Source organism: Telmatherina bonti (genome assembly GCF_933228915.1).
Source record: "Telmatherina bonti genome assembly, chromosome: 23".
Taxonomy (NCBI): Eukaryota; Metazoa; Chordata; class Actinopteri; order Atheriniformes; family Telmatherinidae; genus Telmatherina; species Telmatherina bonti.
Window position 1 is genome coordinate 25325534 of NC_136632.1, and position 22468 is coordinate 25348001.

The 22468-nt window shown below is 42.5% G+C and overlaps 1 protein-coding gene across 1 annotated transcript in view; it reads right to left on the minus strand.

Annotated features, from left to right (window-relative positions):
- Positions 1-22468, minus strand: part of LOC306773307 (thyrotropin-releasing hormone-degrading ectoenzyme-like) — a gene marked incomplete at both ends in the record, with an annotated part of 278364 nt that overhangs the window by 82710 nt on the left and 173186 nt on the right. Inside the window, one exon of the mRNA XM_079263095.1 lies at positions 10911-11024. Within this exon, the coding sequence (XP_079119221.1) occupies positions 10911-11024 (114 nt within the window). The remainder of the gene's footprint in view (positions 1-10910; positions 11025-22468) is intronic.

Consider the following 22468-nt stretch of genomic DNA (forward strand, 5'->3'; position numbering starts at 1 on the left):
AAGAGACATGAAACATAATACAACTTTACATTAATAATCTGGATCATTGAGTGGAATTATTTGCAACAAGTTAAAAAAAAGTACCATAGGAAGGTTGGTTGCTTTGCAGGGCATTTTGTGCCGGATGTAGCATCAATGGGATCAGTGGCTTGCAACTCTATTTTGTTGTCTGATGATGGACTGGATCATTGCATGGCGAGCTTTACACTGGGCCTGGGATCCATCTTGATCAGATCTGCATCCTTCTTCATAAAAAAATTTGGAAAAACAATATTTCTTTGTTTATTCTAATATCTTTCTATATAAAAACAAACTGGTTACAGGATTTATTTCTCAACATTTTAATGCTGTAGCTACTTTAAACCAAGCAGCAACCTCCAGCGGTTAAAAGTGAAGCCTATGCAGAAACACATAAAACTGCAGTTCCCCCTTCATCCAGTAGGGGCTGCAAAACAGAGCAAATCCCCATAGACTCCCATGTTAAAAAGACCAACTTTTGGCAGAGAAAATTTGCTCAGCAGAACACAGCATCCAGACCATCATTCTGCTTGCCTAAATGCTGGACAAGACAAAAAAAAAAAAAAAAAAGACCAACTTCACAGCAGAAATAAACATGTTTACAGCAGAAATAAACATGTTTACAGCAGAAATAAACATGTTTATAGCCTGGTACAATGCAGGTTTACCTTCATGACAACTGAGGGGGAGTGATTTTTTTTCTAAGTCACCCTTTAAAAGTCATTTACTCTCGAAGTTCAGCATATTTAGGGGCGTGTCCTATTGACTGACAGGTACCCGATCTCCCGCTTTAAGTAAGAAGAACGTAGAACAACCACGGTTTTTAGCCGGTTAACAACGTGACTTAGCTTTAGCCTTCTTACCTCCGTTAGCTGGTTAGCTCCTGTTAGCTCTGGGTTAGCTCGGTTAGCTCTTAGCTACAGAAAGCTCAGAGTTTGCTCGATGTCAATCATCCACCATGACGCTCACAGCCCCCCTCTCAGCTCCACCTCTTTGCCCATATTTGTATTTTTCGGACGGGACGACATGCATGCCCCTGCCAAGATGGTGATGGTAGGAACCGCCCACCAAGCTTCAATTCAGGTCTTCAGAAACCTACGGGTGACGTCATGGAGTCTCCATCCATCTTTTTATGGACAGTCTATGCTTTGAACCCAACTTGCAGCCATGCTACCCTCCTGTCTAAATGAAAATGTAGCATTGGCTAAGCTAGTGCTACTGAGTAACATGGACTAAGGTTGCCTTTAAACATCTTTATATTTAGCGTTAATGTGAAAATCTTGCTGAACTGAGTTTATGCTTAGTCACTGAAACTACTTTCCCCACATCATTTGATTGCAGCAAAAGGACTAAATACATTCAAGAAAATTGAAGCAAAATGTCAATATTTTCAGGATCTGACTAATCAGAAAACCACTAACAACTATCTGACCTTAAAACTCCACGTCCAGGACTTGTTCAATGACATGGTAACATCTATCATGTTTATTTCTGGAAACGCTGCTACCCAGAGATATAAAACTGCCCCGGATGCAAAAGTTGTACAGTGCGGTTTCTAGCACTGTACAACTTTTACATCTGGGGCGCGAGGTGACGTTTCACTTCGCGGTATAATAAGGAACTGGCTGTCTTAAACATTCAATGTCGCTGATTCAGCAAAGAAATGCAAGAAGATTAAAAAAGAGAAAGAAAAAAAACAAGATGGCTGGAGAGCGCTACCAGGTCAGGTAAGTTGCAAGAGGGATGCCGATTGAGCCATTGATTGGGGGCGCATAACAGAAAATGTCAAAAATTCTGTAGCATGTCTTTAAATTAGACTTCTAACTGGTGCAGAGGTCCGATGCAGATCCATGATATTTCTACATGAGGTTGTGCTGGTTTGAGGAAACGTATCTAGTTTAACTCGTTGCAACTCATCGCTACTCTCAACCAACACTGGATTCATTTTCACTTTTCAAATCAAACCAGAGTTAAACATTAGTCTGTTCTTGTGTTGGAAAACATGGTTTTTTATTAAAATATGAGACAGGCTCTCATTACACTTGTACAAACCAAGAGTAATTGCACATAAAACATTAATTAGTCGGGCAGATCCCCCGAGAGGACAAATTAACTTTTAAGCACATATGATTAGGGGAAGACTTTGATCATGCCTGAAATGTAAAATTGCAAACTACAGCTCGTTCACAATCTGCTGAAAGATCCTTTCGGATTCAATCACAACACATTATCCCACTTTTCACATTTCATTCAGCATGTAACACATCTGCTATGTATGTCTTTGTTGCTAAAAGCATCGTGGCTGCTGCCTTTAATCATGTTGATCGCTGGTGGTTGTGGCGAATGGGGTCGCGGAGGCTGGGAAGCAGAGTACACCCAGTCCTCAGATTTATGACTACTTGAGAGTTCCTGCTGGAGGATACTGCATCATCCCCAGGGCAGAACGGATCTTTAATACCTGTAGTGTGTTCTGGGTTTGCTGATCTCAGAGTTGTACTGGATCGGCAGGAAATCATATAAAACCTGCAGGACTGCAGCTCTGAACCTGCCCACCCCTAACCTAGGTCTGCAGCCCTTCCCGTCAGGAGCACAAAGGCTGATTAAAAATGCAGGAATTTAACCTCTTGTGATTGAAACTCTAGGAATTTGAGTTATATAGGTAAAGATGTGAAAGTTGTGTCATGTTTGATTGTTTAGTTTGGCACTGTTGAGGTTAAGAACAGGAAGAGGAAACAACACCACAGATTCTAGTCTGCATCTCGCATTGGGGTAGATATGATGCTGATTGTTGTCATCGCTTAAGTCACTTTAACTCCGCTCTGCTTGCTGCAGGTTTAAATCCCAAGTCTGACTAAATCTATGCACCGTCATGGTTCAGTGTAAATGCCAAGTTAGTTCATTTGCAACAAGTTAAGACTTTTAAATCGACACACTGAGTCAGTGTGATTCAGTCTTTATAAGACAGAAATAGTTTGAGTAAAGGCCCATTTATGCTTGATGCCAAAGACCAATACAAACACGCTTTCACTCTCATCTATCTCCTGCAATGTAATTTGGTGTGTTTTTGGGAGCCTTGCAGATTTGTCACTTGACACAGTAAATGGAGCAATACCAACAGAAACCACGGGGGCAGTGTTAAGCAGACGTGTCAACAGGAAAAGGGACAAACCATAGAGAACGAAGACAAATAGGACAAAGAAAAAGAACAAAACAAAGATGAAGAAGACAACAACTAGGACATGAAATGTAGAGATGGCGGGTACATGTATTGTAAGTTCACCATAAGTTTCCTTTGGAGAAAATAAAGTGGGTTTTTTTTTTGTGTGTTTTTCTCTTTTCATTTCATCTGGCTGCACCTGTTGAAGAAAAGTCAGTTTGATTGTGTTGACGGTTTGGTTGGCTGTAAACAGCAATGCACCAACCGATGTCCCAATGCGGACATTAACTCTGAACTCAGCACTGCCCCCTGGTGGATAAACTGGCTTCAACATCAAGACACATGGAAGTATCAGGGCGGCAACGTACGACAACGTTTGGAACAGATGCTCCGTTTATCTCCGTAAGGAAGCAGAGATGGGCCTTAAGTCTGACAGAAGAAACGCTTCGATCACCTTGGCAGGAATAAAGAAAATTATAAGAACGAAAGGTTAGTTTAGTGAAAAGTAACGATCATAATGATACCGGTTCAGTTTTTAGTCAGATGGATAAACTCCAATGGTTGAAAGAAATTTCCAGCAATCTGCTCCAAACCTTCGTTATTTTAAGTCAGATCTTAGAACTGTGATTTAGTTTTAAACTTTTGTCCTGCTTATGGATGATGAATTTCCCGTTTGAATTACATGTAAACTGCATACTGGTGTCTTCGCCTCACCACCACAGTGGGACGGGAATGTGCATCTACTGCTAACCTTCACACAGGTACATCTGCACCTCAGAGTTTCTTTGTGTTATCAAACCAGTTGTTTAGCATGTTGGATCCCAGTTTGACTGTGACGAATCAGAGAAGGTGAACAGGAGACGTAACCAACCCTGATTGCATCTGAAGTGATGATTACTGAAAAAATCTACCACATTGTCTTTCTTTGTACTATATTTATGTCTCTGTGTTTGGGTCTGAACCCTGCAGCACTATGACTCACCGCTGACAGAAAACAGCTTTTTTTTTTTCTTAAACAAAAAACCTGCATTAAAAAGACATTATTTTATCAGTAGCAGCCTGCTTTAACACCACTGTGCTTGTTATTGGAAATGCGCTTGTTGCTATTAAAGCATCCGGCCGTGTGGAGCTGAAGGAAGGTGGATTTAAAAAGCGCTGTTTCGCTCAGAAACAGACTGTGCGTGCTCGGAGATGATAAGGTGTTTGGTGTAAAACAATCGCTATTCAAAGTAAATAACTGCATAATTCAGCAAAAACAAAGGAGTGCCTTTGCTTTCATTCAAGTTTGTTGGGGACATTTTTGTGCTTTAGGGCGGGAGGGGGGGTCGGAGAATTATTTTTTTTTAAATCTGAGGAGGATTTCTCTTTAATTTCATTGCATTTTGAGCTGAATTGGTCTCTGCAACAATTTGTTTGCTACTGTGAGCAAAATAACATAAAGCAGCTCAGGATTCAAGGCCGCTAGCTCCTGAACAGCAGGATAACAGCTTCAGAGAAGGAAGGAGCAGATATCGATTCGTACGGGAGGAGGGAGGTGGCGGAGTTCAGGAGCAGAGCTCACAGTCAGGACTTCCTCCTCCTCAACAGCCAGTTTTAACTTTTCTTCTCATCTGCACGCTGTAGATCCAAATGTATCGTAAGTTATGTAAAAATGTAAACAAAGCAAAGAAACAAAGGCTGGGAGGAACAGAGAGAAATCTGTCGGAAAAAACAGTCAGAGCAGCTCAGAGGAAGAATATTTCCACCTCATTATTTATCTTGAAAATCTGTTTTTCTGACACTGCAGGTGGAAACAACAAAAGCTTTTTTTTTTTTTATCAGTGATAGCAGGCGGAGGGTTTGATTTGCACTGCATTAAAAGTTATTTCACTGTTTTTAGTTTATGACTCCTTCGCAAGTTAAAATATAAAAACTGATTTCACCTGATTCTTTTAAATGTTTGAAATTGCACACCAAAGCTGTCGATGGAAACAGAAAAATAATAAAAATCTTAATCAAAATGCTTTAATAAAGGAAGATATAATAAAAGATTTTTCCAGGAATTGCCGAAAGCAGAGGAGGGTAACTGTAGACCTGGAGGGCCGCAGTCCTACAAGTGTTGGGAGTTTCCTGGCAACAAAACACCAAGAACACATCAGACTTAAGCAGCAGACTTGTGCAAAGCTTGACATAGTAACTCTTTTTTTTTTTTTTTTTTGTCTTGCAGAATGATGGTCTGGATGTTCTGCTGAGCAAATTTTCTCTGCCAAGGGAAGCTTTATAGATATAATGATCCTCTTGACTTTCTGAATTTTTATTTTATTTCTATATTTATTTTGTATTATTGTTTGAATTGTAGAGTTTGTACTGCTGGACCAGAGAGGACAGACGAAAGACAGAAAGAGAAAGGAGAAAAAAACACCTCATAAGAAAAGGGAAAGAGATAAAGGGAGAGAAAAGGGAGAGAAAAAAACAACAACTAAAAAATAACCCAAAAACAAAAAGAAAGAAAACAACCTACAGATATATACATACACACATACAGGCACACACATACATATACACACACATACACACGCATACATACACATACATATACACACACGTATACATATATATATATATATATATATATATATATATATATATATATATATATATATATATATATATATATATATATGTGTATATATATATATATATATACACATATATATATATATATATATATATATGTGTATATATATATATATATATATATATACACATATATATACATATGTACACATATACATATACACACACACCTCTATGCACACACATACATACGTACAAACATATACACACTTGCCAGTATTAACACATATACATACACATACAAGCCAACTTTAGATCATAGTAACTAAACTATGAATCTAAAAAGTTAAATATAAATGAGAAACAAACAGAAATGAGAAAACTAGCTGCTGTTAGTGAATAAAACAGCATGACGACTCGGTGACTGTGTCACATGCAGAACATGCAGAGTGGAACGTGTTCCGGAAAAGGTGATCATGCCAGTGTGACCCTTCCCACACAAAGGCAAGAGGCACGCCAGGAGTACCCCCGAGACCAGGACCATCGGCAGCCACCCCCAGGCGCAGACCCCAACCGCCCCACCCCGGAGCCAGCCATGCACCGACCCAGGAGGAGGCAGAGGGGGGTCCCAGCCAGAGTCCCCCGCAGTCAGGGGGAACAGGCCCCAGCAGGCCCGGACCAGCGAGGACCGGCCCCACCGGCCCCCCAGGGCAGACAGAGCGCGGGCCCCACGGCCCCAAGAGCCCAGAAGCAACCCCCCACCCCCGCAGGCAGAGGGCCCAACCCACACCGACGGAGGGCCGGGATCCCCAGACCGCCACCGAGCGGCAGCCAGGCCGCACCCCAGCGCACCAGCAGCGCTCCCCGAGCACCAAGACCCTCCACGCACCCACGCACACAAACACACACACACACACATACGCACACACACACACACACACACACACACACACACACACACACACACACACACACACACACACACACACACACACACACACACACACACACACACACGCACACTTCCTCCTTTGGGTGGATAGGGTGTGCCATTCTCTTACACACGCTCAAACTCACACTCTCCTACCCCTGTTCTTTATACACACACACCCCCTCACACACACATCCCTGCTCCCTCTATAATCACCCATTCTTCCATACACGCATACCCCACTCTACACACACACACACACCTCCCTACACCCCTCTATCCACATTCACACTCCTCATTGTACACCCACCCCATCACTCCCCCGTACCACCAACATAACCCCACATACGCACCCCCACCCATCTGCATACCTAGGCCTAGGCCCCCTGAACAGCACCACTCCCCCGCCCAACCCCCCCCGGCACAGCCCCGGAAATAGGGGTGTGGCAGGACCCCATTGTCATTGACATAGTAACTCTGCATAGGGCTGCTAATCAGCCATTGATTTGAGTCAGGTGTGTTGCAGCAGGGAAACACCTAACTCTTGCCGGACTGCAACCGTCAAGGACCGGAGTTTCTCCACTCCTGTCCGAAGATGATCTGATAATTACCGCCTTTGTTGGATCCCCTTTCATTCAGAAATGTCCTCATTCTTCGTGTTATTGATCCAACAAAGTGTTGGAAACATTTTTCAGAGATTTTGCTCCATATTGACTTGAAGCATCACACAATTGCTGCACACACGATGAGAATCTCTCATTCCACCTCATTACCATGACAATCTCCCGTTCCACCTCATCACCATGAGAATCTCTCGTTCCACCTCATCACCATGAGAATCTCCCGTTCCACCTCATCACCATGAGAATCTCTCGTTCCACCTCATCACCATGAGAATCTCCCGTTCCACCTCATCACCATGAGAATCTCTCGTTCCACCTCATCATGAGGGTCTCGTTCCACCACATCACGATGAGAATCTCCCGTTCCACCTCATCATGATGAGAATCTCCCGTTCCACCTCATCACCATGAGAATCTCCCGTTCCACCACATCATGATGAGAATCTCCCGTTCCACCTCATCACCATGAGAATTTCCCGTTCCACCTCATCACCATGAGAATCTCCCGTTCCACCTCATCATGATGAAAATCTCCCGTTCCACCTCATCACCATGAGAATCTCCCGTTCCACCTCATCACCATGAGAATCTCTCGTTCCACCTCATCACCATGAGAATCTCCCGTTCCACCTCATCACCGTGAGAATCTCTCGTTCCACCTCATCACCATGAGAATCTCCCGTTCCACCTCATCACCATGAGAATCTCCCGTTCCACCTCATCACCATGAGAATCTCCCGTTCCACCTCATCACCATGAGAATCTCCCGTTCCACCTCATCACCATGAGAATCTCTCGTTCCACCTCATCATGATAATCTAAACACTCTGAGTGGAGGCTGACACACTGCAATCCTTTGTTTGGGTGAATAAAAGTCATTTCCCATGCAAACACAAAGCAGAAATGGCTTTTTCTGTGATTTTTTTCTTTGCAGCCTAAAGCTTCCTCTCAAACAAGACCCTTCTTATTCCCATAATAAACATTGACAGGACAAGCAGAAAGTCCATAAACTGTTGGATGACCATCATTCTCCTTGTTTGCTTTGAAGCAGTATTTTGGATTATGTTTCTAAATCCATTAAGAATTATTTTCTTAATCTTAAAACACGGGGAGAGAAAGGCTCAGGTTTTCACAAACAAACTTTATGGACCATCTGACCAAGGCAAGCAGAACACTCTTAGCTCTCTAAAGAAAAGTTGGTTTATGGGTACACTAAAAGTTTAATCTTGGAGATGGAAAAACATGTTTCTCTGATTTGCTGCTTCTACTAACTGTGTGTCAAAGGTTCGCCAAACCCTTTTATCCAAATGGGTAATGAACTGATTCTGGTTCTAATCTTTCTGGACAGTTTGAAGCTGAAGTCAAGAACCAGATGGTTTCAGTTCTGGTAGTTTAACAGTGGCATATCTGCTTCTTTGTAGATGATGTGGTTCTGTTTGCTTCTTCGAGTGGAGACCTCCAGCTGGGACTTCAGTAGTTTTAAGTCGGATTCGAACCAGCAGGGATGAACCAGCAGAGACAAATGATCTCTGATCGATGCCTTCATGATCCAGTTCAAGATCATCCAAAATTTATTGATGGATGATGGAAGCACCGTTTTGCAGTGATTCTAACAAGCAAATTTTGTGCAGGTGGGCTGTTGGGTAAATAAGTTCTTTAATTGAGCCATTTTTGTTCAGATTGGACTGGAATCGTGTATAAAATGAGTCATATGGTGTTGAGCTGCATTTGGAAACTGAACAGAACAATGGTGATGGTAGTAAGAACCAAAAGAAACCAGTCTTTGATCATTTTGTAAGACTTTGTACCTCACCGGAACAGCAGGTATTCCCAAACATGATTCGGATTGGACGATGTACCTGAGGGTCTCTACGATGGATGAAACATTCATTGTCCGTGTGGAAAATGAAAGTTTTAAAAAGGATCAGTTCAACCAAATAGTTCAGAAAAAGATGAATTTTCTGTTTCCGTGCAGTGTCATCAAACACAGCTTCAGCCTGATGCGGTTACCAGCCCAGCACAATGAAACACAATGGCGTTTTGTTTGCGAGGCTCAACGCCTCCACAAAAAGTGTCCCAGTTACTGGCAATAATCCTCAGACCTCTGTCAACACTTTCCATCAGGAATATTTTTCTGCCAGAGAAAGCCTCCTGCATTCCAAAACAAAATATGATTTTCTATCTACTGCCTGTTTATCATGAAAAACAGATTGGTTTTGTTTTTAAATGTAAGTTTTCTGCCAGCTACCTGTGCTCCACTCTGTCAGGAGATTCCTTTTTTCAGGATTTACTCTTTAGAAAAGGAAATGAATGCTTATCTGACTTCATCCTTGAGCTGAAAATCTGCCTCACCTGAAACTGTCAGAAGAAAAGAAGATTGAAATTTCATGAGATGCTCTCCTCATGAGTGAAACCGCTTCATGTTGCACTGAAAATTTTATTACCTGTATGTTCAAAGGAACCGACTATTTAGTTATATTACTTCTGAGAGAAGCCCACAGAGCATCTGTTGGATTGAAGAAGCCAGAGAAACTTTCTTTTTCAGCCTTATTGAGTGGTTGATGGAATACCCAGACATGGTGAAGACGAGCTGAAGTTCAAACTGAGCATCAGAATGAGGAAGAAAAAGGAGATTTATGTGATTTGCGATTGTTGGTCTCGGTGTTTAGTTGGGTTTAGTGAGGATTTACAGAGATGGTCTGAAGAAGAGAAAATACCCATCAAGCAGCAGCTGTCTGGACCAGAAGGTCTTGTTGATGTCAGAGGAGAATGGACAGACTGGTTGGAGATGATTAAGATCGTTTGGAAACATAAAAACATGGATCTATCCTGCCTTGGATCCTTCAGGCTGCCGGTGGTAGAATGGTGGTGGTGGGGGGGGGGTTCTTGTCCTACTTTGGTCTCCTTAGTACCAGTATGACATGGTTTAACCCCCACAGCCTACCTGAGTCCTGCTGCTGACCATGTCCATCCCTTTCTGAGCACAGTGTAGCATCTTCTGATGGAAACTTCCAGCAGGATGATGCACCATGTCACAAAGCTCACATCATCTCCACCATGATGATGAGTTCACTGTCCTCCAACGGCCTCCACAGTCACCAGATCTACATCCAGCAGAGCAGCTTTGGGATGAGGTGGAACGGGAGATTCTCATCATGATGTGGTGGAATTCCCCCCCCCTTCCCCCATTTTTCATGTCCAGCACTAAAACAGCCATTCTAAAATAAAGATTTATTGACGATTAAGGGAAGCTTTGGGCCCTCCAATAATTTCCTTCTGGCAAAGTAAATTTGTTCAGCTGACTAGGTGGCCTGACCGTCTTTCTGCTGTTGCGATAACGGACGAGACAAGTTTAAAGAAGTTTTTCTACGGTTATACGATGGCTGTCATGCTGTTGGATGAGTGATAACAGAACATTAACTGGAGGTATAGATGTTGTCTTGTTTGCTCCAAATTTTGAACATTTTTGACACTTCTGACAGGTTGCCATGTTTGGTTTTCATGGAAACCCTGATAATAATGTAAACTGACAGGAAAAGAAAATGCAGGAAAGTGTTTTAGAAGATGGAACCACAGCAGATAGAATGCTAGACGTTCTCCGTAAGCAGAATCTGTTCACACTCACCATGTTCCACTTCGGGAAGAGGAAGTCTGTCCCGACGTACTCGAAGAAATGGGCGAAGCCTTCTTTTAGCCAGACGTCCTCCCACCAGACAGGAGTCACCAGATCGCCGAACCACTGAAAGACACAGAAGAAAGGATTTGTTTATGCTTTGTGCTGCAGAAAACTTCTGTTTCATGGGATTGTTTTACCATCTGTCTTCAGACAAGAACTCATGTCTGTCCAATTCCACATCACACACAAACATCCTGGAATTTTATTTCTGTTCCTTTAAGCAAATCCCTCAACATGAGCTGCAATCAGAAGAAGAGTATTTTCGAGGGAGCTGGTCCATCTGAATTAAAAATCTGAGGAGTTGTAAATAATTTCGGGGCAGAAACTTCGAGAGGGTCTTGGCTGCAGCCTGGAGAATGAGGCGGGGCTGGATATTGGGCAGGCTTGGATGTCCAGCCCCCTCAACATTTTGATTGGATTAACCCTAACTTTTAACCCCGTGGACAATTGAAATCCAACCACGCCCATTGGACGTCCAACCACACCCATTGGATGTCCAACCACACCCATTGGACGTCCAACCACACCCATTGGATGTCCAACCACACCCATTGGATGTCCAACCACACCCATTTGATGTCCAACCACACCCATTTGATGTCCAACCACACCCATTGGACGTCCAACCACACCCATTGGATGTCCAACCACACCCATTTGATGTCCAACCACGCCCACTGGATGTCCAACCATGCCCAATTCTCCAGGCTGCAGCCAGGGGTTATTTGAAACTTCTGGAAGAAAATATCTTCCATCTGACTATAACTCACCCTGAGTTGATCTGTGACGACTTCCAGTTCAGCACTCATATTTTTGTGTCCTTAACATTACATCAATAGTTTCTCTTTACAATAATATCATATTGTATGTTTCTGGCATACAAATAATAGCAGTAATGTACTACAGACCCCCACAGGCACACCCCTCCCACCCCTTTACAGACATTTATTTTACTTTTAAACTTCAAGTAGTTTTGGAATTAGTACTTTTACACTTGTACTTCAGGAGAAGTCTTGAGTTCATACTGGCACTGGTAAGCCTCCACACTTCCACCTGAGCAGTACATGTAAATACTTTAGAACACCTCAATATAATTGTGAATTTGAACCTGCACAGTTGATTTTTTTCTGGCTTAAATAAATGTTAACATCTTTATATGTGTGACAGTATATCGCTGTAACTTGCCCCTTAACCCTCAGATCTGGAGACAAACAGCTTGTTACAAAAACATTTTTAACTTGTCATGAAGCAGGATGGAAATGAGATGATGAGGACAGATCCAAATGTGGGACTACTGGTTGGGAAACCAGTGAAGAAAAGGTAAAATGCTGCAGTGATCCAATTGACCCTGAAAACTCTTCTTTTTTATTTAAGCCTTTCATGCATGAATTAATAATAATAATATTTTAAAAAATTAATACAGTATTTTACCTCTACAGACATATGCAGTGATACTGCTTTGTTAATTATTTATTTTAATGTATTTTACAAAATATTTATAAAATAATATCTTATACTTATATCATGTAAATGTATAAAATATAGCTGTGTCATTTTCTATTCCTACTTATCGCACAAGCAAACTTGTGTAATTACATCCACTGAAGTAGTTTTATATACAAAACTACTCTCATCATTCATAAATTTGCAAGAAAAAAGCTTGTTAATATGTGTCTGCTATATGGCCACTGTGTGTGAAAGGGTTAATGTAAAACAACATGAAGCAGCTCAACCCTTTTAATCCCAGACACGTTTTCAGCCTCAGCTGTCAGATTCTGAGTCTGAAATCATGTAAAATGAATGAATGAAGAGATAAAGCAACATAAAGAGCAACCAGAAGTTTGTAGAAATAACACACATCAATCAGCAGTGACCAAGCTTTTCCTCATCTGCACACCATTTTCTCATGTCTGAAACACACACACACACACACACACACACACCGTTTCCATGTTTCCACACGTCTTCCTGCTACTATCTACCTGCTATCCTCACTAAAGCACCTCCACCTCAGCTGCATCCCAAACGTCTTCTTGGCTTTATTCCAGCCATAGAGGATCATTATTTTTCTTCTTCTTGGCCTTTGGCTGCTCCTGATTGGACACTGCAATCAATTAAAGTTATCTGATTGGAGGACAGTTTGATAGGAAGTAGCCTAATTATGATTTCCACATTAAAATACTGGTTTCATAGCAGTGTAAGATGTTTATGATAAGAATGTGAGGAATAATGGTGTTGTAATGGACTGGTCATTGAGGTTCATTCATTCATTTTCTAAACCGCCTAATCCGATTCAGGGTCGCGGGGAAGCTGGAGCCTATCCCAGCTGGCATTGGGCAAAAGGCAGAGTACAACCTGGACAGCTCACCAGTCCATCGCAGGGTCGTCATTGAGGTTTTTTTCTGAATAAACACTGGATTGTAAAACTCCTGGACGGGAAGAAACTGCAGAGAGATATAATCCCTCCAGCGTGTCCTGGGTCTTCCCCGGGGTCTCCTCCCAGAGGGACGTGCCTGGAACACCTCACCAGGGAGGTCCAGGAGGCATCCTGACCAGATGCCCGAGCCACCTCAACTGGTTCCTCTCGATGCGGAGGAGCAGCGGCTCTACTCTGATCTCCTCCCGGATGACCGAGCTCCACACCCTATCTCTAAGGGAGAGCCCGGCCACCCTGCGGAGGAAACTCATTTCAGCCACCTGTATACGAGATCTGGTTCTTTCAGTCACGACCCACAGCTCATGACCATAGGTGAGGGTAGGAACGTAGATCGACTGGTAAATCGAGAGCTTCGCCTTCTGGCTCAGCTCCTTCTTCACCACGACAGACCGGCGCAGAGTCCGCATTACTGCAGACGCCGCACCGATCCGTCTGTCAATCTCGCGCTCCATCCTTCCCTCACTCGTGAACAAGACCCCGAGATATTTAAACTCCTCCACTTGAGGCAGGACTCAGATTTGGAGGTGCTGATTCTCATCCCAGCCACTTCACACACATATTTCCCAGGAGTCTTTGTGGTTTATGTACCAAATCATTTCAGAAACTGTCATTTTCAAGTTAAACTGACTTCAATAATGAACTGTAAAAAAACTTCATCAGTTGTTTCAGATGGAAGGAATTCAGTAAAACGTGTTTTAACAGAATCAGCAAATCAAAGTTTTTATTGCTGACAGAAGGAATCACGTAGGAAACGGGAACAAATAAAATGCTTCACATCAACTACAATATAATTCTGGACACTGATGGTGTATCTCATACATATGCCAACAACCATCACCCTCGGGAACAAGACAATATCTGAATTCATTTAGTTTTTTCCTGAGACAAACAAACCCTACAGCTGCATTGCATTTTCTCTGCTTGTAATAAAGCAGTTTTCATTTTATTAAATTTTTATCAACTCCAATACTCTTTCTTTGTGCGTGTGACTTGTTGAATGTATTAGAATCATAGACTGTATATAAAAGATGGGCGGAGCCTCTGTGACGTCACCCGTAGGTTTCTGAAGAGCTAAATTGAAGCTCGGTGGGCGGTTCCTACCATCACCATCTTGGCAGGGGCATGCGTGTCGTCTCGCCCGGAAAATACAAATATGGGCAAAGAGGTGGAGCTGAGAGGGGGGCTGTGAGCGTCATGGTGGATGATTGACATCGAGCGAACTCCAAGCTTTCTGTAGCTAAGAGCTAACTGAGCTAACCCGGAGATAACAGGAGCTAACCAGCTAACAGAGGTAAGCGGGCTAAAGCTAAGTCACGTTGTTAACCGGCTAAAAACCGTGGTTGTTCTACGTTCTTCTTACTTGAAGTCGGAGATCGGATACCTGTCAATCAAAAGGACACGCCCCTAAATATGCCTAATTTTGAGATTTAATTACTTTTAAACGGGCGAGTTAGAAAAAAAAATTCACTCCCCCCACAGTTGTCATGAAGGTAAACCTGACCTGTTAAACCTAAAATGGATTTTTGAACCAGGCTGTAAACATGTTTATTTCTACTGTGAAGTTGGTCTTTTTAACATGGGAGTGAACATGGAGTGTAACATGAAGCTTCACTTCTAACTGCCGGAGGTTGCCGCTTGGTTCGAATGAAGCGATTGTGATTATCTGTGTGTATAAATAAAGCTTTGCAGATGAATTTGAGACAGTTTCCCTGCCTGACTGTGTATTTGGATATGGAAACACCATGACTTAAGGAATAAAACTTGACTCAGATTTAACAGAAATTTTACGAAAAACAAAACATGAACTAAAATTAAATCCCCCCCCCCTCCCTGCTGTTCCTGAGGGAGCATCTTGGCCCCCGTCTCCGTCCCGACTCCACGCGATGAGGCAGGTTTGCTCATCAGCAGGCAGACAGAGTATCAGCAAAGCTCCTCCGAAACTCGAGGAAGGATGCGGCGGCTCTTTGGCGCTCATTCATGATGCTCAGCGGTGCCTGATTGGCCGGCCGCGTCAGGGTAAACCTGGGGTGGCGTTTAATAAACAGCACGCAACCTGAAAATATGGAGAGCTGCTGATACCACATGGCTGTTCCCTGGCAACGCAGCCAGCATGGAAGTGTTTGGAAGATGCATGTGTCCCGGCAGCTTCGCCTCTAAGTCTGAGCGTTGCCTGTAAACCCTCCGCTGCACCCAGCGGCTGAAGATCTTAACAAGATGAAGAAAACTGTTTCTCTGAATCATCTTTAAAGCCCATGAAATCCTCCGTCTGCAGGAGAGGAGCTCCATGTCGAGTGTTTCTGTTGGCAGAATGAAATGTCCAGCTGATCAAAGCCCGTACAGGAGAGGAGGCAGGAGTGTGTTGAGTCTTTGGATCATTTTCCTGCCTGAATGGCGGGTCTCAGACAGAAGTCATCGCACCCAGCTGCAGCAGAGCGAGCAGCTCCTCAGGTTTTAGCACAAGTTTAGAGGAATGAGAGGATGAACTCCTCCGCTGCTCCTGATGAACAGATTGGGTTTGATTTGTGTCTCATCTGATCTGCTTTTCTGTAGCTGCGTTTCCTGTTTTTAGTATTTTTTGGTGATTTGCAGTTTTACAGAAATTGAAATTAATGTTTCCATTGTTCAGCGCATTAGACGTGATTCTGGTAAATTCTCATCATGTGAGACTCGACTGAGGAGGACAGGGGTGCAGACACATGGGAGTGTGGAACAGGTGGTTCGGCTGCTGCTCATAAGAAGACAATAAAAGTCATCAGAAGCAACTTTACTTGAAATGACCAGGTCATGTGGTCCCTTACATCACATCCAGTCACATAAATGCAGAAAAAGTGTTTTTATTACAGTCATATCCAGCTCCGGTCTTCATGGGCCACAACCCTGCAGGTTTTCCATGTATGCCTGCTCCAACACACCTGACTCAAACTAATCAGTCATTGTGCCGAGCTTCTAGCTGTTGGGTCAATTTAATGGAAGCCAGGTGTGTTGGATCAAGGTCACATGGAAAACCTGCAGGATAATGGTCCTTGAGGACAGACGTTGGACACCCTTGCCTTACGCCATGTCCACCAACGTTAAACATGGACACAGTGTTTTCCTTTCTACTTTGTGAGATACTTCTATGTCAACATGCCTGAAACATCATGGTGATGGGCCCCAACGCAACCATTCCCACCATAAACACCGTTGCATGATTATGCACACTTCGCACACAAACACACACACATACATGTACAGCCACTTAAGAGAACTGCGGTCATCAGCATGCACATTTCAGGTGAGTGGACACACACTAATCCTGCAAACCAGCCAATCAGCAGCGACCAAAGCTCCACATCAACGCTTTCTGTTGAACAACACTTCAAAGCTATTTTTTCTGACAGAAACTTTCTTATTATTACAAGATTTGTCGTTACACAATCAATGGAACACATCTTTACCGTCTCAGATAACAAACTTTCAATCAGTGTCCTGGTCAAGAAAGCAGCACGACTGCAAATTCCTGAAGCAGAAAACTAACATTATCATCATCATCAAACACAAGTCGTAAAACATGAAATACAGGATGAAGAAAAAAAACTAGTCACACTGAGTAAAGAAGTTTTGACCTTAAAAATAAGTTTTTCAGATTTTTCTTTAGGAAGTGAAAATGATAAAAGAGGCTGACTGTTGGTGGACAATGAGAGCCGATGTCTGGCTCATCAGACGGTTGCTCAACGAAGCTACAGTCTGACAAGAGGCCCAAAACAAGCAATGTAACCCCCTGCCTAGATGTTGACACGGAGAGCTGAGACCAATCTGTGTTGACTGCAAACCAGCAGAAATTCTACAAACGGCGGGAAACGTAACCTTTACAAAGGCCAGAGGGTATTTTACTATTCCAGTAGAAATAAAATGCCTGCAGGCAAAACTGTAAACATGCTGATAAAACAAACTGTCTGTTGTTCAGGTGGGATCGCAACAGGTTAACTGAAATAAGGTCACCCTCGTTATATCACCCAATTATCATCACTTGCTGTTTGGCAGAAGAAATGTGGAGTTTTGTAATTGTTAGCACGACCTTTTTGTCGTTTACCTCGGTTATAATTTCCACAGAAACATTTCAGGTCAGATTAGATCAGAATTACATTATGTCACATTATATCACATGCAACAGGGTGCGCATTCATGTGGTCTTCTTCAGGGGCCGAAGGCACCAGCATGATGTTGGAGGCAAGTAGAGACAAAGTCTATTACTTTGTTTTAAAAGGCACACATGAAAAAACCATACATGTGTTTGGTAAATGATACAGCAGTCAGCTAAACAGACTCTCCTATCTGCTCCTCTCGGCCATACGTTGGCGATTCATCAGAAAACAAAGGCGTGGAAGGTGTTTAAATCTGTGAATAAATGTTGGGTATCGTGTTATTTTCCAGAACAATGTTGTTTTTGGCCTCTTCCAGCCAATCAGTGCCTGGGAATGGTCCATAAACAATGGTGTAGTGGTCCCTTAAGGAGGAAGTATCCTCTCAAACAGAAAAAAGTAGCCCAAAAAACGATGCTTCAGGAAAAGTAACATGTAAGATTATTTACTCTGTTTAGTTTACCCCAAAACTCCATCGGTATATTTGTTCATTGTCACATAATTTCTGCTCTTTGGTCTCAGGAAGGAAGGGTTATGAAATGACTAAACCAGTACTAGCACACAGACTGGTGAGAGGCAGGCTCATAGACATATATTCATATATCTTTATTATGTCTATGTTCAGGCTAAAGCTAACGCAGCTGATGGCTAACTGAACCAGTGCAGCATAGCTAACCTTAGCTGAGGTGAGGTTGTGTCTGTTTGTTATGTTGTGTGGGACTACTTATGGTTTTAAAGATTGCTTTTATCATGTCTTTGTTATTTGTACTTTTCCAGACTATCCTTGCAGAGGAGAGCTGCCATTTTATTTCATTATAGGTGCATTTTTTCTCTTTTTATTCACCTGTAGCTTCTTATCATCAGGCTTTTTGCAGTTTGATGAGTTTTTCTTTGTTACGTTGGCCTTGATGTTAGAATAAACAAGATTTAAACTCCTAATACAGAAGAAAGTAGTAGAGTCTCCTGTCATGAGGTGGTCCGCTGATAACAAACCATGTTTGGCTGGAATGTGGCCCAATTGTTAGTGTTTTCATAGCCACAATTTGGACTCGTCTGACAGCTCTGACTCAGAGCGAATGAAGCTAAATAAGATTTTCTTTGAGCCTTCATGTCATCAGCATAGATCAGTATTTATGTAATTAACTCCACCAACATATTAGCACCGGGTTATCATAATACCAATATTGAGATGCAATGTATTTGAATAAGAAGATAAAAAAAGCTAGGGGGGGTTGGGTGGAGGGGGTAGGAGGGTAACACAACAGGAGGCCAATTGCCGACCACCAGAAGACAAGTCTTAGTGACGTTACTATGATGAAGGCCCATTTACGCCCCCCTACGTACGTAAATAGGAACTTCCGTTGAAACATTTTTATGTTGCAGCCCTTAAAAAAAAGCTGAAAAAGGGTGCATAAAAAGCCTGAACATGTTAAAACAAACTCTTCACCTCTGCTCCACCTTCTGCCTGTCTGACAGAAAACTTTCTGCCTCCAGATGTGCTTCAGCTGCGATGCAGCGCCGTTTGTCATGTCAGGCCCATTCGGCTTTCTGAACACTTTCCAGTTCAATAACCGAGTCACCAAGACAATTAAAAGTAGCCTGGATCCGAATGTGTTTGCTATTCAGCAGCACATGCGCTTCCCTTTCTGAATAAACAACGATCTACCTGTTTCTTCAACGACTACCTCACCGTTTTCAGTTTAAAGGGGTCTCTGACAGGAAGGGATGCGATGTGAGTCCAAATTGGCCCGTTTTATCGGAGACATAAGGATTTATGAGCTGCTTAAACGACTGGCCCCCTCAGGTTTCAGTTAGGCTGTTACATTTCTGTCTGTGATCCTTCATGCTTTGAAACGAGGCAAATGGATGTTTTCATGTTTTTTTTTTAAAGATGTTACACCTTATTTCTGACGTGTCTGACCAACAGGTTGGGTGGGCAATACGTACCAACAATGACTTCACCACCAGTCAGAGAAGAAGAGACCTTTTAGACAAAAAAGAACATTATTTTTAAGATTTTTTTTTTCTAAAAGGGGAAAAAGTCAAACTGTGTTATTACTTCCACCAATGAGGTTATGTTTTTGTTAGAGTTTGTTTGTTTGTCTGTTCGCAACATGACTCAGAATGTTATGGATGGATTTTGATGAAATCTTCGGGGGTGTCATGAGGAACAAATGATGAAATTTTGGTAGAGATTCAGAAGAGATCCTGGATTCTGATTTTTAAATGAAAAGTACAATGCAGATGTTGCGCCACTGACGACCACATCATCGTATGAAGTGGGCGTGTGCGTAATGTGCGTAACTTTGGCTATGATTGGCCGATCGGTATGACAGACCCCTCTTTCTAATTGTGTGATACGGTCAAATCACTCTGATGTCATCTTGTTTACACAAATGTGACCAATCGCCAAATTAAATGGAAATGTTTTTGACGCTGAATGACACCTGTTGTTGTCCAATCAGACGGATGTTACCGGGCAGAAAACGGTGATTTTGTCTGCCTAACTACTCCCGAAGCACCGTGGGAAACGTAGTTGCTTTACTGAATGCAGTTTTATGTCGGTGGATTAAAGTTTTGGAGGCAAAACAGCAAAAGTAAGACAGAATATGTAATGATGTTTTTATAAACGTGATGCATAAATTCAGCTTCTTTTGACTCTGGTTGAGTGAATCTTGGTCACAGCGACATTAAACTGGTATGGCTGGAATCTGTGGGATGTGTGCTTTCAGTAGAGGTGCTGTTTGTTTGTTTCCATGCTGCTGGGTGGTCCACGAGGGTCCAATGTTTTTGTTTACTTATTTCTGTGGACTTTGTTTACTTGGTCTTTTAATTACCTCTGCCAAGGAGGTTGTGTTTTCACCGGAGTCTGTTTGTTTGTCTGTTAGCAACATTACTCAAAAAGTTATGGATGGATTTTGATGAAATTTTCAGGATATGTTGGATATGTCGGGGGTCTCACAAGGAACAAATGATTACATTTAGGTGGAGATCCGGAGGAGATCCTGGATTCTGGATCCCTTTGAAGTTGTGTTGGGTGTTCATCACAATATGCTTGGTGGAGGTCTGCGCTCTCTGAGTGCTTTTCTAGTTATAAAGTGTTTTGGTTCCTTTCTTTGTGAGTCTTCAGTCTGATAAGTGCCATATTGTTCGCTAACCACAGTGCAAATCGGAATATTAGAAACGTGACTTCTGCGTTAAACTGTAATAGAAACACAGCTTAAGATAGTGTGAAATTATCTCCTTTAATTTAGATTAAAATGACTTTCCATTCATATCTGCTGTTCGGATGGCCGACAGTAAATTTTCTTTGTCACTAACTTTAATCCTGCTCAGTCATTATTATTACTTTTATCACAATAACAATGAATTTACTAACCCCTATTATCCTGTTATCATTGCTTCCCACTCCCTGCTGCTGTAGTGGGGCGTTAAGTCAAATAACTTCCACTCACACAGCCCAAAATCCTAAATGATAGATAATCCCCAGATTAATGTGAGAATGGTAAACAGGGGAGGTCAAATCCTTCACAAATGATCATTTATTGAGAGAAAATTGCCTGATAAAGTGCCTTTATTATTAAAATCAGAGCAGCATTCAGCAGCAACGAGTGGAGAAGCTGAACATTGATTAAAATAAACTTTAAAACAATTCTCCGCCTTAAAACGCTGATACGACACAGTAAACCAGCCGCATGTGAGGTATTAACCTCAGTCGGATCTGATGGGGGATGACTGTGTAACCCACATAGTGCTGCGAGTATGTGTCGCCATAGTGCCGGATTGTCCTTGAATGCACCATTTGTTCACGTGACACTTTACGTACGCACGGTGACGCCTCAGCCTGTTCGGCCAATCAGAGTTGCGGCAATTCTTCTTACACGCTGCTGGCGTCCTTCCCAGTAGGTGTGTGGGAAACGTCAGAGGAGGCTGCAACAGGTTGGCCCCGAACAAACTCATTCAAACGCCATCAGGTGTTTTGTGTAACTTACGACAGTAGTCATATATTTTAGACACGTCTATGCCCGCCGTGGGCGCTGTGAACGTCATTGCGGGCGGACCTCTACCTTGGATTGGTGAGTCTGCCCCAAGTAATGTGTTTAGTTAGCGGTAGCATGTTTGTGTCTGCGCCTACATTGGTGCATCCACTGCTGATGCTGACGCTGTCAGTTGAATGGTTTGATTTTTTGTTTTATGAATTCAGCAACATAATGTAACTGCATAGAGTGTTGCATTGATATGTTTTCTATTATTGTATGTGTTGTTTAAGTAACCTGAACAGATTTTGAAGTGATTTGAACTGTGTGCACCAAGTTAATGGAATTAGTGAAAATAACCAAGGGTTCATGAATCCTGATGATTAGTTTTGACTGATGACTGGTTTCGCTGTTTTGATGCAGGCCAGGTGTGCCCTGTGGGGTACAAGGAATTGGATGGTGAGCTAGAACAAGAGCCTGAACCGCTACCCGGATTGTCTCCCCTACAGTCTGGTAGGAGATTGTTGCAGCCAGCTGCTCCCACCGTTGTCCACTCAAACACACCATGCGCATTTGGACATTCAGCATTCATGGACTCAATCAGAACTGATACAGATCTTTCTACATATGGACAATTCTCATCTCTTTGAACCGCAAACCTTGGCTTGGATAACTGGGAGCGAAGACAGCGAAACTGGCTGGATTGAATGAAATCTTATTCTGTTGCAACCTTTTGAATAATCTGAACAGTTGTAAATATTGTACATTGTGCCATGTCACTGTTAATAATAAGTCACCTGTTATCCAGACTTATAACATTTGTCACTGTTTACTGTATCCCCACCTCCTCGAGCACTTACCTAGACTTCTAATTTAATTGCCCAGATTAATAGTCTACACTCTTACATATAAGGTTGGCTACAACTGCATGTGTTCATAGACATTAATAGAGTAGACGCCGCATTGGCTGCC